This window comes from Peromyscus eremicus, chromosome 1, assembly GCF_949786415.1.
Source record: "Peromyscus eremicus chromosome 1, PerEre_H2_v1, whole genome shotgun sequence".
NCBI classification, from domain to species: Eukaryota; Metazoa; Chordata; class Mammalia; order Rodentia; family Cricetidae; genus Peromyscus; species Peromyscus eremicus.
The window spans coordinates 62,269,232-62,291,038 of NC_081416.1; the positions used below are offsets into that span (position 1 = coordinate 62,269,232).

The 21,807-nt window shown below is 46.5% G+C and overlaps 1 protein-coding gene across 1 annotated transcript in view; it reads right to left on the reverse strand.

Annotated features, from left to right (window-relative positions):
* Positions 1-8,437: 8,437 nt before the first annotated feature.
* Positions 8,438-21,807, reverse strand: part of Scart1 (scavenger receptor family member expressed on T cells 1) — a 64,738-nt gene continuing 51,368 nt past the window's right edge. Inside the window, 9 exon segments of the mRNA XM_059255864.1 lie at positions 8,438-8,619; positions 9,124-9,261; positions 10,115-10,447; positions 10,525-10,590; positions 11,328-11,642; positions 11,722-12,036; positions 12,131-12,448; positions 12,590-12,895; positions 16,064-16,378. Coding sequence (XP_059111847.1) covers positions 8,438-8,619; positions 9,124-9,261; positions 10,115-10,447; positions 10,525-10,590; positions 11,328-11,642; positions 11,722-12,036; positions 12,131-12,448; positions 12,590-12,895; positions 16,064-16,378 — 2,288 coding nt within the window.

Below are 21,807 nucleotides of genomic sequence, written 5' to 3' on the forward strand. Positions count from 1 at the left end.
TGTGTGTCTGTATTTTTATTGCCTTTCTGTTCTGCCTTCTCATTGGCTCTATACTTGGATTAAAGGTGTGTGCCACCATGCTGGCTGTGTCCTTGAACACACAGACTCTGCCTGCCATGTGATTGGATTAAGGGCGTGTGCTACCACTGTTAGACTTCTGCTTAATTGCTATGACCTCTGATCCCCAGGCAACTTTATTTATTAACATACAAATAAAATCACATTTCAGCACAAATAAAATATCACCATAGGTTATTCTATGGGCTTTGTTGTCCTTGTGTTTGGTGCATAAATGTTTAGAAGTGAAATACCCTTTTGGTGGATTTTTCCTTTGATGAGTATGTACTGTCTCTTCTACCAGTTTTTGTTTGAAATTTATTATTCCAAGTATTAAAATGGCTATACTTCTTTCCTTCCTGGATCATTTGTTTGGAACAACTTTTTCCATCCTTTTCACCAGAGATGATGTCTTTCCTCGATGTTGGAGTATACTTTTTTTTTTTTTTTTTTTTTTTTAGGTTTTTCGAGAGAGGTATTTTTTTGGATGCAACAGAAAGCTAGATCTTTTTTCTTTTTTCTTTCTTTCTTTCTTTCTTTCTTTCTTTCTTTCTTTCTTTCTTTCTTTCTTTCTTTCTTTTAAATTATTTTATTTTCTGGAGCTGAGAACCAAACCCAGGTCCTTGTGCTTGCTAGGCAAGTGCTCTACCACTGAGCTAAACCCCCAACCCCTAGATCTATTTTCTTATCTAGTCTGTTAGCATGTGTCTTTTTATTGGGGAATTGAGAACACAGATATTGAAAGTTATCAATGAGCAATAGATACTATTGATTTTTGTCATTTTGTTGTTATGGTGTGCCCCACCCCCTTTTGACTTACTGCTCTGGGATTACTAGGTGTGGTTAACTTCCTCACACTTAATTTTTTTTCTAGTGCCTTCCGTAGAGCTGGATTGATAAAGAGAGTGTTTAAATTTGGTTTTATCATGGAATGTTTTTCTTTCTCAGTAGACTGTGACTGGCTATTTTGCTGAGTAGAGTAGTCTAAGCTGGCGTCTGTGGCTTCTCAGAGTTTATAGAACATCCACACAGGCTCTTCAGGCTTTCAGATTCTCTATTGAGAAGTCAGGTGTTATTCTAATGGGTCTACCTTCATATGTGACTTGATCTTTTCATTTTGCAACTTTTAATGTTCTTTCTCTCTTCTGTACATTTAGTATTTTGATTATTATGTGTTGTGAGGAATTTCCTTTCTGGCCCTGTCTATTTTGAGTTCTGCATGTTTCTTGTACCTTGATAGTCACTTCCTTCTTTAGGTTGAAGCAATTTTCTTCTACAATTTTGTTTAAAATATTTTCTGTGCCTCTGCTCTGTGTTTCTTCTCCCTCCTCTATACCTGTTATTTGTATGTTTTGTTTTTTCATATTGTCCCAGATTGCCTGGATGTTTTGCTCCTGGATTCTTTTTTTAGATTTAACATTTTCTTTGAGTGAGACATCCATTTCTTCTACCTGACTTCAAGACCTGAAATTCTCTTTCCATGTCTTGTACTCTGTTGGCGAGGCTTACTTCTGAAGGTTTTGTTTGGCTTCCTAAATTTTCATTTCCAATTCTATCTCAGTTTGGGTTTTCCTTAGTAATTCTATTTCTACTTTTATGTCTTGAAATTTTTTATTTCATTCCATTTTTAAAAAATATTTTTACAGACTTCATTCAAGAATTTATTAATATCCTATTCAGGGTCCCTAAACATATTCATAATTGCTGTTTTGAAGTCTATCTTGTGCTCCAGCTAAATCACATTTCTGATGGCCTACTGGAAGAGGGTTACTGGGTTTCTGGTAGAGGCATATTGTCTTGGCTATTCAGGTTTGTGTTTTGTGATGTTGTCTAGGCATGTGGAGTTATTATGTTTTGAGGTGTTTCTTGTTATTGATATCTTTTGTTAGGTGATAGTCCATCTTTTGGTTCTTTTTGCCCTTTCTGGATCCAATACAAGAGTCATGGCTGTTCAGTCCCTCATAGAGAGTGCTTCAACAGGCAGTGGATGGAAGAAAGGAATGGGGATGGGCTGGGAAGAAAGGTTGTAGGAAATAATGAGGGGAACCCTGGGTCTGTGCCAAGAGGTGGATTCCCCAGGGAGTAGATGTGTGGTTTTAGTAGGAGCTTGTGCAAACTGGGAAGGAAGGCTGTAGGAAATAATGAGGGAAATTCTGGGTCTGCACCAAGAGGTGGATCCCCAGGGAGTAGACGTGTGGTTTTAGTAAGGGTTTGGGCAAACTGGATGCAGTAGGACAAAGACTAAGTCTGGAGAGATGAAAATGAAAGGGTTAAGGGAACCCTGGGCCTCACCCAGAGAACGAAGTTTGGTGGGAGGACAGGTTCCTACAAGCAGACTGCTACAGCACTAATAGTAAGTCTGGACACAGTGATGGAGGACAGAAGAATAGTGAGAATCACTCACCTGCCACTAGGATCCCTGGTAAAAAAAAAATGTGTGGATTTTGGTGGCTGACACAATGGAATGGTCAGCAGGAAAGAGCTAAGCTGTTGAGTCTCTGGGAAAAGGGAGCCTCAGTTGAAAAATCGAAGGTATCAGATGGACCTGTGTCTTTGAGAGATTGCCTTGATTGACTATTGATGTTAGAGGTTCCAGCCCACTGTGGGTGCACCATCCCTGGGCAAATGGGGGTGGGCTATATGAGAAAGGTAGCTGAGCAAGCCAGAGAGCAAGACTGTGAGTAGCATTCCTCTATGGTTTCTGCTTTCATTCCTGCTTGAGTTCCTGCCCTGACTTCCCTAGTTATGACTTGTGACCTAGAAGTGTAAATCAAATAAACCCATTCCTCCTCTAAGTAGCTGTTGGTCATGGTGTTAATCACAGCAACAGAAAGCAGACTAATCTTCCATACAAAAACAAAACAAAACAACCCCCCCCCCAAAAAAAACAATGGCAAAATCCTCCCCAGCTCATTACATAATGTTCACATCATAACCTAGAAAACAAAAGCAAACATGAGAATATGATTCCAGGCATAGATATGGGTACACAATCTCTTCATAGTATTAGAGGATCCCAAATCAAGTGGTGTATTAAATGTCTAGCACCTCATCAAAAACCGGGGAGTGAGATTATTTGGCCCAATTCACCCAGCCAGGCAACTGTATCCATGTCAGTGGCTCTGAGGCAGTGGGAAGAACCCAAGGGAGGAAATAATCACACGGCTGTAGGGAAGTGAGTTGGAGGGCCAGAGCATGGCCAAGTGGTGATCCAGCCAATGTCAGGGATGTTAGAACAGGATTAGAATGAGAAGAAAATACCATGGGAGGCACAGGGGACAATCTTAGGCTCCCAGTAGGAGGTGCTTTCAGGTGGTGTTAAGTGACTTCAGCACTCAAGGCAGGTCTGACTGGCATCACTAATTGACTTTGTTGATTACTATCACAGAACAAAAGGGCTTGTTAATGAATTTACAGAAAACAAAGGTATCAATAAAACCTTTTAAGTCCTCATACCAAGTGAAGGGATTTCTATCATACCCTAGATGGGAGGGAGCACCATATAGAGGGTCCGACTGAAGGCAACAAAGGGCAAAACCTACTTCATTGTCTGGTTCTAAGAGCAGCCCTGACCCATATATGCATATTTCCCTGAAACCTCTGGACCACCTTGACCTAGAACCCATCTGGGCAGAATAGGGCATCTGCAGGGTAAATCATGAAAGAAATGAACCCACCAAGACACCAACATGCCAACATTCTCTCATGCTCCCTTCCCTGCCAAGGCCTAAAATAGGGAGGACTCAGCTGGGGATGTATATCCCTGGTTATTCCTTAACACTACAGCTTCCTCCTGCCCTTTCCAGGGCCACACTCCCCCCTGATCCAGGCTCTGCACACCTAGGCACACATTACCAGTGAAAACTTCATCTGACTGTCACAAAGACACTTGGCCTTGTGGAGTATAGTCAGTGGACACTCTCCATCTATCTCAGTTACTTGTGAAACTATATATGAACAAATTCTGGCATTGCTCTAGTAATGGGGGGACCTCATCAGAAACATGAGAGGAAAATGTCTGTGGTGCAATGAGAGTACTGTGGGAGATAAGTGTAGCTAGAGTTTTCCTGCCTGGCCCACAGTCTGGACAAATCTCTCTCACCTGCCAGTCCCACAGCCGCTCAGACTCGACCAAGTAAACACAGAGACTTATATTGCTTACAAACTGTATGGCTGTGGCAGGCTTCTTGCTAACTGTTCTTACAGCTTAAATTAATCCATTTCTATAAATCTATACCTTGCCACGTGGCTCGTGGCTTACTGGCATCTTCACATGCTGTTTTTCATCATAGCGGCTGGCAGTGTCTCTCTGACTCAGCCTTCCACTTCCCAGCTTTATTCTCCTCCTCCCCCCTTGTCCCGCCTATACTTCCTGCCTAGCCAATGGCCAATCAGTGTTTTATTTATTGACCAATCAGAGCAACACATTTGCCATACAGAACATCCCACAGCACTTCCCTTTTTCTTTTGTTTTTTTTTTCCCCAAAAGGAAGTTTTTAACCTTAACAAAGTAAAATTACATATAATTTGGGAATTTGGGTGTAGCTTCTCTTACTACTTCCTGCTGGAGGGGGACGCTGTATCTTATGGGGACACAAAGAAAATTTTAGGATTATGGAATAGTCCATGAGGCTGTATTGTCTGAGCCAGTTGCCTTCAAACCATTCTGGATGTTGGATCATCTGGGCGTTGGTGTCATCGGAGACCTTTCAGGGGGTCTTGGCTGGTTAAATCTGATGTATCTTAATCTGGAACAAATCCATAGCCTTTGGCTTTCTGTGGGAACAAAAGCAGAGTCTCCTTTCCAAAGCAACACATCCTTACATCCAAATTTTGAAGTCAAGGTATCTTTAAAATATACATATTGGTTTAACTCAACATCTTTTACGATTAAGTGTTTTTCTGCAGTTAAAAATCCCAAAGACAACACAATCCAGATTCTCTGTGTAATATTCATCTTCACGTGGCTTGTATTTTATATTAATTTTACTGTCTCTTTAAAGACTTTATTTTTTAAAACTATGTATTTGTTTCTATAACTGTATATATCACCTTTTTTGTCTCTTTCAAGCCTACGTATCTTTTACACACATTGTAAACTATTACATCTGAATCTGTCTTATTTTGAAGCTATTGCTTTAAACTGCAGCAGCTGTGACTGCTGGCTCTGCCCACCTTAGCTTCCCAACATGGCGGTGGTTTACCACCAGCTCTGGGAGCTATCGTGGTTCTATGCTTTTATCCAAGCAGCGTGTAGCCCAGAAACCTCTTTTTTTTTGTTTTGTACTAGAAAAGGCTAAATCCACCATGCAGCTTAATGTGCCACTTGCAGAGGCCTCATTTCCGCCATACGGCATGTCGAGCTCGCACACTAGGAACCCGCCAGTAGCTCAAACCAGCAGCTGCCACTCATTTGAGAGAGACAATTAGGAAGCTGTTTTTAGCTCCGTTTTAGAATCTTTTTTCTCAGTTTTTAGGTGGAAACTCTTGCCACCACATTGGATGCCATTTGTAGCTAGAGTTTTCCTGCCTGGCCCACGGTCAGGGCAAATCTCTCTCACCTGCCAGTCCCACAGCCACTCAGACTCGACCAAGTAAACACAGAGACTTATATTGCTTACAAACTGTATGGCCATGGCAGGCTTCTTGCTAACTGTTCTTACAGCTTAAATTGATCCATTTCTATAAATCTATACCTTGCCACGTGGCTCGTGGCTTACTGGCATCTTCGTATGCTGTTTCTCATCATGGCGGCTGGCAGTGTCTCTCTGACTCAGCCTTCCACTTCCCAGCTTTATTGTTCTCCTTCCCCCTTGTCCCGCCTATACTTCCTGCCTAGCCAATGGCCAATCAGTGTTTTATTTATTGACCAATCAGAGCAACACATTTGCCATACAGAACATCCCACAGCAGATAAGCATGTTTGCGAGGTGTGTATGTGTGCTATTGTTTGTCTGTGGAGTATCCAGGAGGAAATCATGTCCCTATACATGCTGGATCCAGATCAGGGAGGCACAGGATTAGAGAAACCACAGTAGGGTCTTGCCAAGCATCATGAGGCAAGGCTCAGGACAGAGGGCTAAGGTGGGGACATCTCTGGGACTATGAAAGGGTTCAGACCACAGCCAAGACTAGTCTAAATCTGCTGCCCTGATCCTATGCCCAGGAGAAAATGAGGCCATAGAGAAGGAGCTACATAGGGTCTTCAGTAGGCCAGAGGCCCAGTCAGACTCAGTTCTCAAGGGCATTGTATGAACAGTCCCCATTCGCCCACGAGACCCCCTGTGTCCAGAACACAACCGGTAAAACTAATGAGAAATACTCTGTATGTTTTCCTTGTTTCTGTTGTTATAGAATCAATACGCATTCCCAGTGAGAAATCATTCTGCACACTTAGAGACTATAAGCGTGGTGCCGAGACACTACCAAATCTGGGTGGAAAGAAAGAGTTGTTGGAAATAAAACTGCCAAGGCTATGGCAGGGGTGGGGGAACGAGAGGAGCAAGGCTGAGAGAAGAAAAATGGCAGAAAAGTAAGCAGATTATGTGTGATGGTCAGCAGAGTAGGGATCGGAGCTGATACAGGCTGTCCAGATCGACTGGGAACTAGGTACCCTTGCCTGAGGTACATGATCTTAGCGGGAGGGTTAAAGTGGGTCCCTGGAGGATTAAGGGTGATTTCAGGAAAACAGACAGGAGACTGCAAGTCTGGACACTTGGGCAGATGGGAGATTTTCACAGCAAAGATGGTCAGGATTATTTCTTAAGTACACCTGGGTTGTTCTTTTCCAGTAGTTGTTCCCCAGGGCCATCTTGCCCACTTGGCAGAATTATGATTTCCTGATAATGGCTCAGGGGACTTAATGGCAGACCAGGACTTAATGATGGTTGTGACCCAGCCTACCCCTTAGCTGCCCCTTGGAGGCGTGTTCTTACATAAGGGGATGGGCCTAATGGCTGGTTATAAGTCAGGGCTGTCTCCTCTCCTTATGGGGACGGGGCCTAATTGTAGGTCAGCCTTGGAATATTAGCAGAAACTTTCTCAGCAACCCTAAACTTCAATTATGGCACGAATGTTCTTTCCTATGGTTTCTAAGAAGCCTGGTCAGTGTACTACTAGCTTCCACTGGTAATGGAGGAGGCACTCCTTTAGCTAAACTCTACTTCATGTAACTTAGTGTTTCCTAAGCAAGATAGCAGCAAATCCTCTCTCTAGAGCTTCAGTTTTACTAATTCAAGTTTCCCCCTTTGTCATCACCCTGTCCCTGCTTTGAATTCACTCTGAGAACTCTGGAATAAAAGCTGCACAAAACACCAGTCAAAGCATTCCCAGGCCACACTGCCTCGGGTTTCCGGGTTCTGTTCAGTCTAAAATTCAACTCCAGTTCCTTGGCAATGGTCACTGGCAGGTTGTGACAGGTTTGGTGGGAAGAGTGGCCCCAGGTTGGTCTGGGCATGAGGTGGTGGCTAGATGAAGGTGGTCAGTGTTTGTCTGTGGTGGTTTGAACAAGAATGGCCCCCATAGGCTCATAGATTTGGTCACCAGTGTTTGAAAGGATTAAGAGGTGTGGCCTTGTTGGAGGAAGGGTGGGCTTTCAGGTTTCAAAAGGCCCATTCCAAGCCCGAGTCTCCCTCTCCCTACTGCCCACCAGATGTAGAGCTCTCCGCTACTTCTCCAGCACCCTGTCTGCCTGCTTGCCACCATGATTTCCACCATGATAATAATAGACTAAACCTCTGAAACTGTAAGCAAGTCCCAACTAAATCTTTCTTTTATGGGAGCTGTGGTCATGGTGTCTTTTCACAGCGATAGAACACTGACTAAGACATTGTAGGAAACATACAAAACCTACTCACGAGAGTTAAGTCCAAGGTCAGGCAGTGACTGAGGCTCAGAAAAGAACAAGTTTCATGGTTGAATGTGATAACAGTTCTATGAAGGGTGGACAACTAATTCTAAGTTGAAAGAAGTTTAATGACATCAGTTTGGTTAAATGAGGACAGGGAAGACTATAGTCTCTGAGGATTATATCACACTTTGGACAGTTTTATAACCTAAAGGCCAGTACAAGGTCATCTGTTGATGGTAGGGGTCATCACAGTTTTCTATTTCAGCATCAACATCAGCATTCGGGCGGCAAACAGCCCCATCTATATTTAAAAGAGAGAGACACTCATTTGGTCCTCAGGGATTCTAAGTACCAGACCACAGCAGAATCACTTTATGCGAGCCTAACAGCAGAAAGGATGTGCTGGAACTCAGGAAACAGAGGTGCACACCAGTCAGGTTCAACGGTGCCCAGCCTCCATATCTTCCCCAGGGCTGTCCTCAGGCTCATCGGTGCCCAGCCTCCATATCTTCCCCAGGGCTGTCCTCAGGCTCATCGGTGCTCAGCCTCTGGATCTTCCCCAGGGCTGTCCTCAGGCTCTTCTGCATCATCATAGTCGTCATCCTGCACCAGGCTCCGGGTTGCTGCTGGCTCCTCTGCCCTTTCCTCCATAGGGACTGTTTCAATGTATTCATAGATAGCATCTGAGGGCAGCTGCCCCGTCACGCCGGAACCTGCAGAGACCACACCAGAACTTTGCAAAACAAGCACAGCTAAAGCCTCAGCCACCCTCTCTGGTTCCCGTGGCTCTCGTGCATGCACACTGAGAAGCCACATACAGCGAAAAGCCCTTGACTGCAGATGCCCTCGCTGGGACCTCCCACTGCCCACGATACACAATGCTCAAAGGTCTGGCATAGGGCTTGTGGGTCTTACATCGACATCTCATCTGTGAAAGAGCTCACTCAGGACAGCACAAGTGATGGTGGGAGATGCAATGGAGCCCACTGTGCAGATGCAGAATATCCTCAGCACAGTGGACAAACCCAGAATCCTCGGGACCAGAATAACTCAGGAATCTCCAGACACTAACCCAGCACTGGCTATCATGGAGACTTCCCAGCATTCAAGACACTAATTAAAGCAGAGAGGGCCTGTGGTGGCTAGACTCTCACAAAGCTCCCCCCAGACTTCTGTTCCACTACCTTTGTGGGAACCACAACCAGCTCATTCCTTACCCATGCTGATGGCTCTGCTGCGGTACCACTTAGAAGCCAGAACCAGGAAAACGAGGCCCAGGAGGCAGCCAAGGACCAAGCAGGCAATCTCAGGCAGGGTCCAGACCTCAGGAGCAGAGGGAGGAGCCAGAGAACTGCCTGTGGAACACAGAATCAGGTAGCAAATGAAAGTGTGTACTAGGTACCTAGGCTGCCTGGGACAGGTGGATGCTGGGTCTGGATGACATCACCCTCCCTGTGAGCAATCCAGTACAGTGTGGGATCAGTGTAACTAGGCAGGTAGTTGCTCATGTAAGATCCTCTGTGAGAACAGGGCAAGATGCCCTAGGAAAGAGGACCCAAGTGCCCAGGCCCAGGTTGAAGGAGGGAGAAAGTCCACGTCGGGGATTCTCATTGTCTTTCCCTCTGCTCTGTTATGGACATGCTAGCCAATAGGATACGGCATACTCAGACAAAATCACATAGTCTGCAAGTTAAAGGCCCCTAGAAGGGGCTGCTTGTGACCTGGGAGTTTGGTCCCCCATGTTCTCCTATCTAGCAGGCACAGTAGAGATGAGTAGTTTCCATCACAGACTGGGAGTCCATCCTCACAGGCTTATACCTGATGCAAAGGATGCACCCATGGCGTGTGGTCTCAGAGGTTCTCAAAGAAGATCAGAAAAGAGTGCCACTGCAGCCTGTCCAGGTGACGATGGATGAGAGGGAGGAAGGATTAACGAAGAGCCACTTACCTGGTGCCTCGGTGGAGATATCTGCAAAAGACATGCAGGTTGGGGAAGTATCAAGCACCCTCCACAGCACAGATGGGCCCATACTTTGTGGGTGGCAGCCACTGGGTCAGCAAGAGCTATAAAGGACTGAGAGTGGTAATCTGTCCCTGGAGCACCAATGGGACCCTAAACATTGGGGTCCTGTGCTCTAGGATTTGTCTGAGCAGAGCAAGGGTGGCAAATAGCAGAAAATGCCAACGTGGCGTTCCTCTTTCCACCACCGTTGCTGCCTCACTCACCTAGGCAGTGTACACCAGCATCCTCCTTGTGGGAGCAGTCTCCGTATCCCCACGGTTCTGCCTGGCAGGCTCCCAGAGACGTCTCACTGCCTCGGCACCCCACTTCATCTAGCCATATCGGCCCTGAACCAGGGCCAAAGGCAGCATGACGCAAGGCAGCTACGGCTGGGCCACAGCCCAGTTGCCGGCACGCAACTTCTGCATCTGCCAGGTCCCAGGAATCATCGCATACTGTGCCCCATGATCCTCCGTGCCAGAACTCCACTCGTCCAGAGCAGCCATTGTCACCCCCAAACACGCGAAGTGCACCTTCCTCTGAAAAGGGGTCAACAATCAACGCATGATGCTTTCTGGGTGACAGGTTCTTAGGAGATTCATAGAGGGAGAGTTACCTGGGCAGCTAAGTGTTGATGAGCAGTTGGGAATATGCTCCATATCCTGAGAAACTTCTGTCTTTTCTGTGTGGAAATTAAGAATCACACCAATGTCAGAAGCTCAGAAATAAAAAATCTAAAAAATGCCAGGCAGTGGTGCCGCACACCTTTAATCCCAGCACTCAGGAGGCAGAGCCAGGCGGATCTCTGTGAGTTCGAGGCCAGCCTGGTCTACAGAGTGAGATCCAGGACAGGTACCAAAACTACACAGAGAAACCCTGTCTTGAAAAAAAAAAATCTAAGAAATACTTTCTTTCCCTTGTGCTTATTGGGATCCTGTACATGCACAGCTCGGGGTCATCAAGAGGCACTGGCGACTACGTATCCACCTTAAAAAGCCAGATGCAGACCCCACGCTCTCTCTCTGTTTCCTCTCTGCTCTGCTTCTGCTCTCTCTCTCTCTCTCTCTCTCTCTCTCTCTCTCTCTCCAGGCCTGGCTGTCCTCCCTCCTATCCTCTCCCTCCTTCTGATAAAGCTCTCTGTAACTCTGGTAGTCGTGGCCGTGGCTCGTGACTTTTCCACTGGTAACAGCGCCACCACCAGCCCCGTTCATCCTTTCAGTGCTGTCTCCCCATAACCAGAGGGAGAAAATCTCTAGGTTTCAAAGGATATCCATAAAGCCTGGGAATTCGACACACTATTCCTCCATGAACTGTCTTTAGGAGAAGCAGGGAGCAACAGGAGCCTGAGATGAGTCCATATGATCCACACTCCACCCAGAGCCACAGTGACACCCCTCAAAAACCCACAACACAGCTCACCTGTACACACCAGCCAAGCTTCCTCTCCACTGAGGCAAGAATGCCTGTTCCAGGGTTCTGAGGGGCATTGCCACAAGGACCTGTCATGCTTGTCCCTGCACTGAATGGATTTCAACCAGAGAGTCTCCAGTGTAGATGAGCTCCTTGGCCTGGCCAGCAGCTGCCCCTGGGACCCACAGCCCAGTTGTCCACACAGAACCCTCAGAGAGGCAGCACTCAAGGACTGGCAGACGCCACCCCAAGTTCCATTGTAGAAAACTTCCAGGCGGCCTGTGCATGGCTGGCTGTGTTCCTGCAGCCTTACATCAGTGAATTCTGCAGACAGAGGGCCCAATCAGCCAGGTGCAGTTGGGGAGGAGGACTGGACTCACTAAGCTGGACCTGTGGTACCCACCTGAACAGACCACACCTGCGTCCTCCTTGTGCCCACAGTCTTGTCGGCCCCAGCCTCCTGACTGGCACTCCCAGAGAGCAGCCTCCTCACCCAGGCAGCCTAGTTCATCCATCCAGATGCGCCCAGTTCCTGCTCCAAAATGGGCAGCCCCAGGAGCACTGAGGGCATAGCCACAGCCCAGCTGCCTGCAGACCACGTGGGCATCCCGCAGGTCCCAGGCATCATCACACACAGTGCCCCATGTGCCCTGATAGAACACTTCGACACGCCCAGCACAGCGGCCCTTACCCTCTGCCAACCGTATGCGCAAGCTCCCTGCAGAGAGGAGAGACCCAGTCAAGGCACACTGGACTACATGAGTAAGGTGGGGCCAGGGCGGGACACGGAGAAGAGGACACTCCATACTCACCTGAGCATACCACGCCTGCATCCTGCAAAGTCCCCACAGGCACCACCTGGGACACTGACACATTGCACTGGGACAGATGGGTCTCAGAGCCCGAGCAGCGCACCAGGCTCAACCCCACAGGGACTGTCTTGTGGTCCGGTGCTGGTGCGTCATAGGCTCGCTGTGCCTCTCCGCACCCGAGCTGCCTGCACACCACAGCAGCATCACGCAGGTCCCAGGCATTGTCCAGCACTCGTCCCCACACACCATCCAGGAAGACTTCTACTCGCCCATCGCAGTGGCTCTGTCCATCCCTCAGCCGTAGGGCATCCTGGAGACCTGACAGAGAGAAACTCTGAAGAGCAGAGGACCATTGCACTGAACAGCCCCACCTATCCTCACCCTACCAACCCTTTCACAACTCTGTCCATCAGTCCTGCTTACCTTCTCCTTCACAGTCTCATGGCTGCATGCACTCACCTGAGCAGATAGCCGAGGCTGAATTTCCCAGGGTGCATGCCTGGGCCCCTAGGGTACTTGCTGGGCAGCTCAGCAAGTGGGGCTCTGTCCCCACACAGTGAAACACATCTGTCCAGATAAGATCGCTCACTTTTCCAAAGTGTCCTCCTTGGGGTATAGCAACCGCATAGCCACAGTTGAGCTGGTGACAGAGCACCATGGCATCTGCTAAGTCCCAGTGGGCAGCACAGAGGGGCTGCCAGTCCTCCTTTACCCGAAGCTCCACACGGCCCTCACAGCTGCTGCTGCCATTGACCAGTCGGAACTCTAAGGGAGAGTTAGAGTCAGCGCCACCTCCACATCCCAGAGCTGTGGATACCCACGCACAGTGTTGGTTCCTTACAGGACACACGCAAACTGGGCACGCACACACTAAATGGGAGAATGTCTTTGCAGAGTGTTAATACTGAAAGCTAGACTAGGCAGCCCAGTGTTCTGACTACATAACTCCATCCCTTTCTCCCCAAAGCCTCACATCCCCAACACCTCTGCCCTGCCTAACTCAGGGATCATGCTGGGAAAACTAGAAACATCAAATTTCTTGGAATCGAATAGGAGGGGTCTCTAGTGAGATACATACCTTCAACGCTGGCCATACACAAGCAGGTATGAGCACCAGATAATTAAGTGGCCTGGATTCCAGTCAATGGAATACAATATAGAAATCATCTATGGGCTAAGAGAAGAATCTCTTTTTTTTCTGGTCACTAAAGGAAATCTCTATGTGTTACCTCAATAACCACTTTACCTATGAAAAGAAATTCCAAAAGCAACATACCACACAGAAAGGCACACTACACAGTCCTGAGCACGAGGTCTTCAGTCTGTTCAGAGCTAATGGGAACCATGAGAAGAACTAAGGAATGTGAGGATAATGGACAATGTCTCTGTAAACTGAATCTCAGAAAACTGACAGGAATGATGAAATGAACCATTAAGAAACTGTGAAGCCCAAGTATACAGCATCTAAATCTAAAGTGATGATTGCAGGGGTTCAAGAGCAGATGTGGGCAGAGCAGAAGAATCAAGGAATGTGATGATAGACACATCAATGTTATCCCAAATGAACAGTGCCCTGGAGACCTCCAGGCTACCCCTAAACAGACAAGCATGTCTATGAAGAATGTCCTGAAAAAGAAAGGGATAGAACCAATCACAGTAAAAAAAAAAAAAATCCTGAATTTCATTCAGTATCTAAAGCTACACATGTAATATGGGAGTTCCTGAGAAAACCAAGAATAGACTGGCCACAAAGATCAACAACCCCACTGCTGGGCATCTAGCCAAAGGCCCTCAAAAGAGCATGTGGAAGAGACAAAGGCCCTTACATGTTTATTTCAGCACTATCCACAGTGGGACATGGAGTCAACTTAGGTATCTCTTAAAGAATGACTTGATAAAGGAAGCATGGTGTGTGTGATGGTTTGAATAGACATGGCCACCATAGACTCATGTGTTTTTTTTTTTTTTTTTTTTTTTTGGTTTTTCGAGACAGGGTTTCTCTGTGTAGCTTTGCGCCTTTCCTGGAACTCGCTTTGTAGACCAGGCTGGCCTCGAACTCACAGAGATCCGCCTGCCTCTGCCTCCCAAGTGCTGGGATTAAAGGCGTGCGCCACCACTGCCCGGCAGACTCATGTGTTTGAATGTTTGTCCATAGGGAGTGGCACTATAAGGAGGTGTGGCCTTGTTGGAGTAGCAGTGGCCTTATTGAAAGAAGTGTGTCACTGTCGGGGTGGGCTTGGAGGTCTCCTGTGCTCAAGCTACTCCCAGTGACACAGTCCACTTCCTGTTGCCTGGGGATCAAGGTGTAGAACTCTCAGCTCCTTCTCCAGCACCATGTCTGCCTGCATGCCTCAATGTCCCACCTTGATAATGAACTGAACCTCTGAACTATAAGCCACCCTCAATTAAATATTTTCCTTTATGGGGTTGCCGTGGTCATGGTGTCTCTTCACAACAATAGAAACTCTAATTAAGACAGTATGTATGAATAAGATGATAGGTATCTCAGCCACTGGAAAGACTGAATTCTACCATTTGAAGCAATGTATATGGAAAAAAAGACATTAAGCAAAATAAGTCAGCCACCAAGTGACACAAAACATAAGTTCTCATCCTCATGAGGAAGATGTGAATAGTTGATAGAACAGGACAGAACTGCAGACTGGTTACCAGAACCAAGAAGGGAGGGGTGGGGGAAGGAGAGTGAATGGTCAAAGGTGCCAGGGAATGACTGGACTTAGAACGTTCTATAACATGGTTGACTACAACTTCTGGAAGACTTCAAAATAGCTAGTGGATAAGGTGCTAAATATTCTCAGCAACAACAAGAAAATCATGTCTGAGGGGACAGATATGCCAGTTACCCAGACCTAACCAGTGCTCATTATAACATGAATTGCCATGTCAGACTGTACCCCTTAAATATAGAATAAACTTCTTAAAAGAAGAAATCACACTAAACCTACATAGAGGGAAGCAGGCCTCATTCCAGGGCTGAGGACATGGTCTTGGAAGATGATGACCCCACCCAAAGCAGTTGGCATATTCAGTACAATGCTTATCAAAACCCAAGCAGGTGCTTGGAAAGTTAGAAAGTCAATCCTAGCATTCTTGTAGAGATGAGGATTCCCAAAGACCCACAACCATATAAGCAGCTAGACACTCACATCCTCATTTCAAAACTTACAGCAAAGCTATATGAACCAAAACACTGTGGTGTGGCATGAGGCTAGACATTGAGATCAATGGAATCAAACTAAAGGTGCAGATATCATCTCACAGGTATATGGTCTCTAAGTTTCTGGAAAGGGAGCGGTGGCTACCCTTGTAGGAAGAATAATGACTCAAAGTGCTGGAGAAACAGCACATCCCAATGGGTTACATGGAACCAGTACTCCACACATCAGAAACCAATGTGAACTCAAGACCCAACATAGTCCTGGACACACTGCTGAAGGACAACTGTCTTAACAGAAAGCAGGAGGTGATGCTGCAGGACTCTGGACCTGCAAAGTCAAGCTTTAGATGTGACACCAAAGCACAAGCACAAGAAATCTGGTTGAATGAAGTGAAGTTGAACTACATGTACAAAAGGTCCTTGTCACCAGGGGAAACAATATACATGGTGGGGCTGTGAGGCATGTGTCAACAAAGTCTGCCATACATAACATTCAAAACCGTCAATACCACCCCCTGTTCTGAAATCTTTGGTAGAGCTGAGCAATCATTTCCCCAAAGGTGGAAAAGGAAAGCAAACACATGAGAGGAGAAAAATATGAGAACAAGATCATGGAACTAACTTCTGGGACTGGGGAGAACACAAGTCCTGAGCACCCACCCCAAGCTGTCCATCCATGGTCATCACAACCCATCTCTCAGATCATTGCTCATGCTAACACAACAAACACCCTTCTAGGTTATGACTTGACTCACTTTCCTCTGAGCAGGTTAGTGCAGCATCCTGATCATGGCCACACTGGTGTCCAGGCTCCTTCAGACAGTGGAACAGCAGTGACTCATTGCCCACACAGCGAAAGGCCTCTGTCCACACAGGCCCTGATCCGTGGCCAAAGTGGGAACTCTCGAGTATGGATACAGCGGTGCCACACCCCAGCTCCCGACAAACCACGTTGGCCATGGGCAGGTCCAGGTCGTCATAGCAGACGGTGCCCCAGGTAAGTCCTCGAAGAACCTCCAGGCGTCCTTCACAGGGATGTGTACCACCCAGCAGCCGGGCCTCCACGTGACCTGAAGATAGACACTGGGTGAAGCAACTGAGATTAAGTCAGGCTTCTTGCAGGTCACTGGAGTGATGTGACCTGATGACTGCCACCCAGTCCCCCAGTGAGGAATGGTATAGGAGGATGGGGACAACCTGCCTTGATCCTGGCACAGTGGCCCACAAGTTCTGAGATCTACAGATGAAGGATGTTGGAGCTCCTCCTTATACCTCACTTGGGAATTGGAACTCACAGAAATTCTGACCATAAATACTCTCCTAGTATTTGGGACATGGGCCCTCATGTCATCACAGGCAAGGCAAATGGGCACTACCCCAACAGCTCCTCAAACCCAGAGTACAGACTAGACACGAGCTGTGGACAGAGCACCCAGTGCAGTGACCATCCAAAGATACCCCAGGACCACCCTGGATCACCTCTCAGTAGCAATGGTGACAAGCACTGCAAGGGAGAGTATTCTATTGACTCCATATCTGAAGGCAGATAGATAAGTCTCCTTTGTTCATCTCAAGTATCCAACATTTAGACTAAAGTGCTCGGGGCGGGGCATCCCCACCTCTGCACACTCCCTGCTGGTTGGAAGGAAACACTGATTTTGGAAGTTCATGTTGAACTTGCACTGCATGGTATCAGATTTTGATCCCCAGAAGCACATGAATTTCTGTTCCTGCCTTCAGTGCCGGTGCCTTAGTGGATCCCAGACTGCTGCAGAGCAGTTCAAATTCCAGCTGCTTGCACAGAGCATTCACCTCCTCCTATTCAAGGGACCCTTCAGAACTGAGCCATGTGTGACTCTTGTATCTGGGGACCCAACCCAGGGACTGACCCTTCCAGCCACCCAGACAGGTGCCATCTGATGACAGAGAAGGAAAAGCAAATCCTGACTGCCTCTGCCTCAGGCACATGCCCAGGGTTGATTGCTAACTTCCCCAGCCTGGTGGACCATGCACAGGGCCCCTGGTATCATCACTGCCCTTTCTGTGTCCCTGAGCACTAAAGGAAATAGAGTCATCCTCCTAGGACTGGGTACGTCTGGGTCTGAGCAGGGAGAGAAATGGCCAGGGGAGCCTGTGTCAGGATACTGGTTCAAGCACTCATTTGGTTAATTCTCCCGAACCACTAAAAAGCACTGTGAAGAGTGACAGCATGGAAATCCCAAGGTGTTTCCTGAGATGATCTGAGAACAACAAGAAGATGCAGAGCTTGGCGGTCGACTTTAGAAACCAGGGACACTAGGAGAAGTTACCAAGGATGGGTCCAATGAGGACAAGAGTGAGAACAGAGCTGCTTTCAGACAGCGAAGGAAATCCCTGACCTGGTCGCTCACCAAGGGCTTCCAAGGGGATGAGATACTCACTCCTGGCCAGAACTTCTCCCAACACATGGGCATCTGCCTCAGTGACCTTGGAGCCAAACGAAGAAGGGAGTTCCAGGGAGTAAGGAGCTCATGCTGTCCATTTGATCCACCTAAACAGATCACCACCACCACACATCTACTGTCAGGCCTCCAGGCCCTCAGGCAGTACTCCCAGAGACTGGCTGCTTGACTATGGCACTGGGTATCATACAGCTGAGATATCTACATTTTATCAGGCCTTGGAATATTCTGGAAGGCATAATGCAAGGCCCACAGCCAAGTTGTCTACAAGTCACTGAGGTCTCCTGCACGCTCCATTTGTCTCCACATACCAAATCCTACAGCCCATCGTACTTCACTTGAAGGTGGTCCTCATACTGGTTTGTAACATATAGGAAACTCAGGGAATCATTCCCAGCTGGTCCTTCAGGGCCAAGACACAGGATGGAGGGAGAAGATGCTGAGAATTTCATTCAGAATGCTCAATGATTAGAAATCTTGTCCTCACTGAAAAGTCCAAGTCCCCATTTTCACAACTTTCTCTACGATTAATACTGTACATCATGATGGCATTAAAATGGTTGTGTTGGACAGGGAGATAGCTTAATGAGTAAAGTGTTTGTTGAATGAGTACAAGGACCCAAGATCAGATCCCCAGCACCCACATAAAATGTCAGTCACAGTCATGCACACCTGTAATCTCAGTGCTGGGGAAATGAAGTCAGAAACATTCCCTGGGACCTGCTAGCTGACTTGCCTAGCCAATCACTCAGCTCTAAGTTCAGTAAGAGACCATGCCACAAAAGCAAGGTGGAGAGCAACTGAGGATGACACCAAATTTGACTTCTAGCTCCACCTCCCATGCATGTACTCATGCACCTACAAGCATGCATATATACGTGAATGTGTACCATACACACACACACACACACACACACACACACACACACACACACACGCAAAATAGTACAGTGTGTTGATGAAATGATAGTTAGCAAAAAACGAGGTATCAGGCGCCACCAACACTGTGCCATCCCTGAACACGGTCCCAATGTTCTCTACACCTGTGTCCCTGACACTCAGGACCTGGAGACAGTTGTGTGCACTCACCAGATGGCAGGTTCAATGGGGCAGCAAGAGGAGCCACAGCCACAGCCCAAGAGAGGGTAGTGCTATGCCAGGTCCATTGTAGCTATAGCTCCCCAGCATTATAGTGTTAGAGCAGACACCTGTCTCTGCCTCCTGGCAGAAGCTGAACTCTAATTTAGAGTGATAGTGCCCTGGGACATGAGACCATAAGCACCCTGAGTGTCTCCCCCACATCAGTTACTCATCTGTTACTGCCATCTGTTATTCATAGCAGGAACTCACCCACTGTGCCAGGGCCCAGACAGCACCAGCAGCCTGAGGCTTCCAGCAGCCAGGGCCCAATGCAGCTCCAGATATGAGGAGGTCAAGGATCCTCCACCTAACAAGATCACAGTGGCTGCAGCTACTAAGTCTAGAATTAAGGCAGGACAGCAAGAACCTTTCTCTAACTCAAACAGAAACTCTGTCTGAACACCTGAGTTCTTCTAAGATCAGTACATCATGAATAGACAGACTTAACAATTTTATTGGAATACTTGTCCCGTGCATAGCCATCAGGGATGCATAACTCCCTATGGAATCATGCCTGTCTACAAAGCAGCCACACAAGAAAGTCCATACTAGGAGGTTGGTATAAAAACTAAAGGACAACTGAGTAAGTAGATATGATGTCATCATGTCAAACATGGCCTGTATGTCTACTTACTGGTGAGCCATTATGAACAACTGAATGTCGGGGGGAAACACAATACACACTGATGAACTTTACCCTGTAAGTTTGTGTCTGTTTTTCTGCAAAGAAAGTTGGCAATAAATCTACACAATATGATTTCAAGCATTTGTTTCTAAGAGGTGGAGTATGCAATGATTTTCATTTGCTTCTTTTGAATTGGTTGTTTCATGTACAAGGAATAGATAGTGAACTTCAGTTGTGCTGACAGAAGTCTCAGCCAATTAAAAAGGTATATGACATTACAGCATTGTATGGGGGAATTCTCTTGGGTTTTACCCCTAGAATAAGAACTACAGGCAATTGTTGGTTGCTTGGAGAAGGAGAATCAGTTCTCTATAGGGACAAGCTCCCTGATAAGTTAGCCAGTCCCAAGAAGTCAGCCCTAGACACATACAAGTAACACTAATAATCTCAGCAGGTTGTATTTATAAATGTGTATACATATATGTAACAATTATAATTAAGGAATAGAAAACCATGAATCTGAGAGGAAGTGTAAGGGACATGAATAGAAAGGGAGGGGAAGAATGATATGAATACAGTACTCACACATGAAATTCTTCTCAAAAAAATTACAAAGAATACTAGGATGTGTGCCAACAAAATAATTAGCCATAGTGTCAGGTAGGCAATTCCCACCATCCTTCTTGTTCTCCATTACTATCTCTTCATTCTCACTGTGACATCAACTTGACACAAGCCAGAATCATCAGAGAGGAAGGAGTCTCACTTGAGAAAATGTCTTCATAAGCTCTGGCTATGGAAGCCTGTAGGGCATTTTCTTAATTAGTGATTGATGTGGGAGGGCCCAGACCATTGTGGGCGGGGCCACACCTGGGCTGGTGGTCCTGGGGTCTATAAAAAAGCAGGGTGAGCAAGCCACTGGGAGCAAGCCAGTAAGCAACACCTCTCCATGGCCTCTGTACCAGCTCCTGCCTCTAGGTTCCTGACCTGCTTGAATAGGAACTGCTCTCATTGCTTTTGATGATGAATTGTTATATGGAACTGGGAGTGAAATGAAGCCTTTCCTCTCCAATTTGCTTTTGATCATGTTGTTTTATCACAGCAATAGTAACCCTAACTAAGACACTTTAGCAGCTGGCTCACAGGTTGCCATCCTCCCAACTGAACTCCATTCACTAGAAACTCCAACTCATGGTACAGACCTTGGGTCCTCCTAGACTTATGGTTACTGTCTTTCCAGATGTATCCATTGTCTTACTGCAGCCACTCCTCCAACCACACCACCAACTCCCTGGGGACCTCACAGCTTGGTGTGGGCAGGATCCCCCTAGCTCTTTCCCAAAGCCCCTCTCAACCTTTTCTTCTAGATCATCTCTGTTCCCCTCAGCTACCATCTGACCTGCAGAATCACTCTCTATCAAGGAGCCTGAAGTCACTACACTTTCCTAAGATCCAGAAGGAGCAACAAAAACCAAAGAATGGAGCACATACTCAGTGAAGACAAGACCAGATATCAACCCCTAGAATCAGCTCAGTCATCAGCTCCAGACGCCTGGACCCCAGCACAGAAACTCAAACATGAGCAGCCAAGACAATATGCTTCCACAAGAACCCAGTAACCCCACTACAGTGGGCCAATAGAAATGCAATATAGCTGAAGCATATGAGAAGGACTTCAAGTAGCAATTATGAATACGTCCAAGGACCTTAAGGAGAATATAAATAAATCCCTAAATGTAGACCATGAAAACACAAAGAAACAGTTGAGTGAAATAATGAAAAGAATTCAAGACATGAAAATAGAAATAAAACCACTAAGGAAACCCCAAAGTGAGATAAAATTGGAATTGGAAAATGTAGGAAACTAAACAAAAACTTCAGAGATAAGTCTCACCAATAGAATATAAGATGTGGAAAGAGAATTTCACATCTTGAAGATAAATAGAAGACAAGGATACCTCATTCAAAGAAAATGTTAAAGGAAATAAGAGAGGGAGGGAGGGAGGAAGGAAGTGAGGGAGGGAGAGAGAGAGAGAGAGAGAGAGAGAGAGAGAGAGAGAGAGAGAGAGAGAGAGAAGGAAGGAAAGAAGGAAGGAAGGAAGGAAGGAAGGAAGGAAGGAAGGAAGAAAAAGGAAAAACTAAACAGAAGAGATAGGGAAGGACATGAAATACTCATTAAAGAAAAAATCCACACAGAGAATATTATAACTCTATATATTTATGCACCAAAAACAAAGAAATCCAAATTTACAAACAAAAACAAAAACAAAAAACAGTACTACAGCTAAAATCA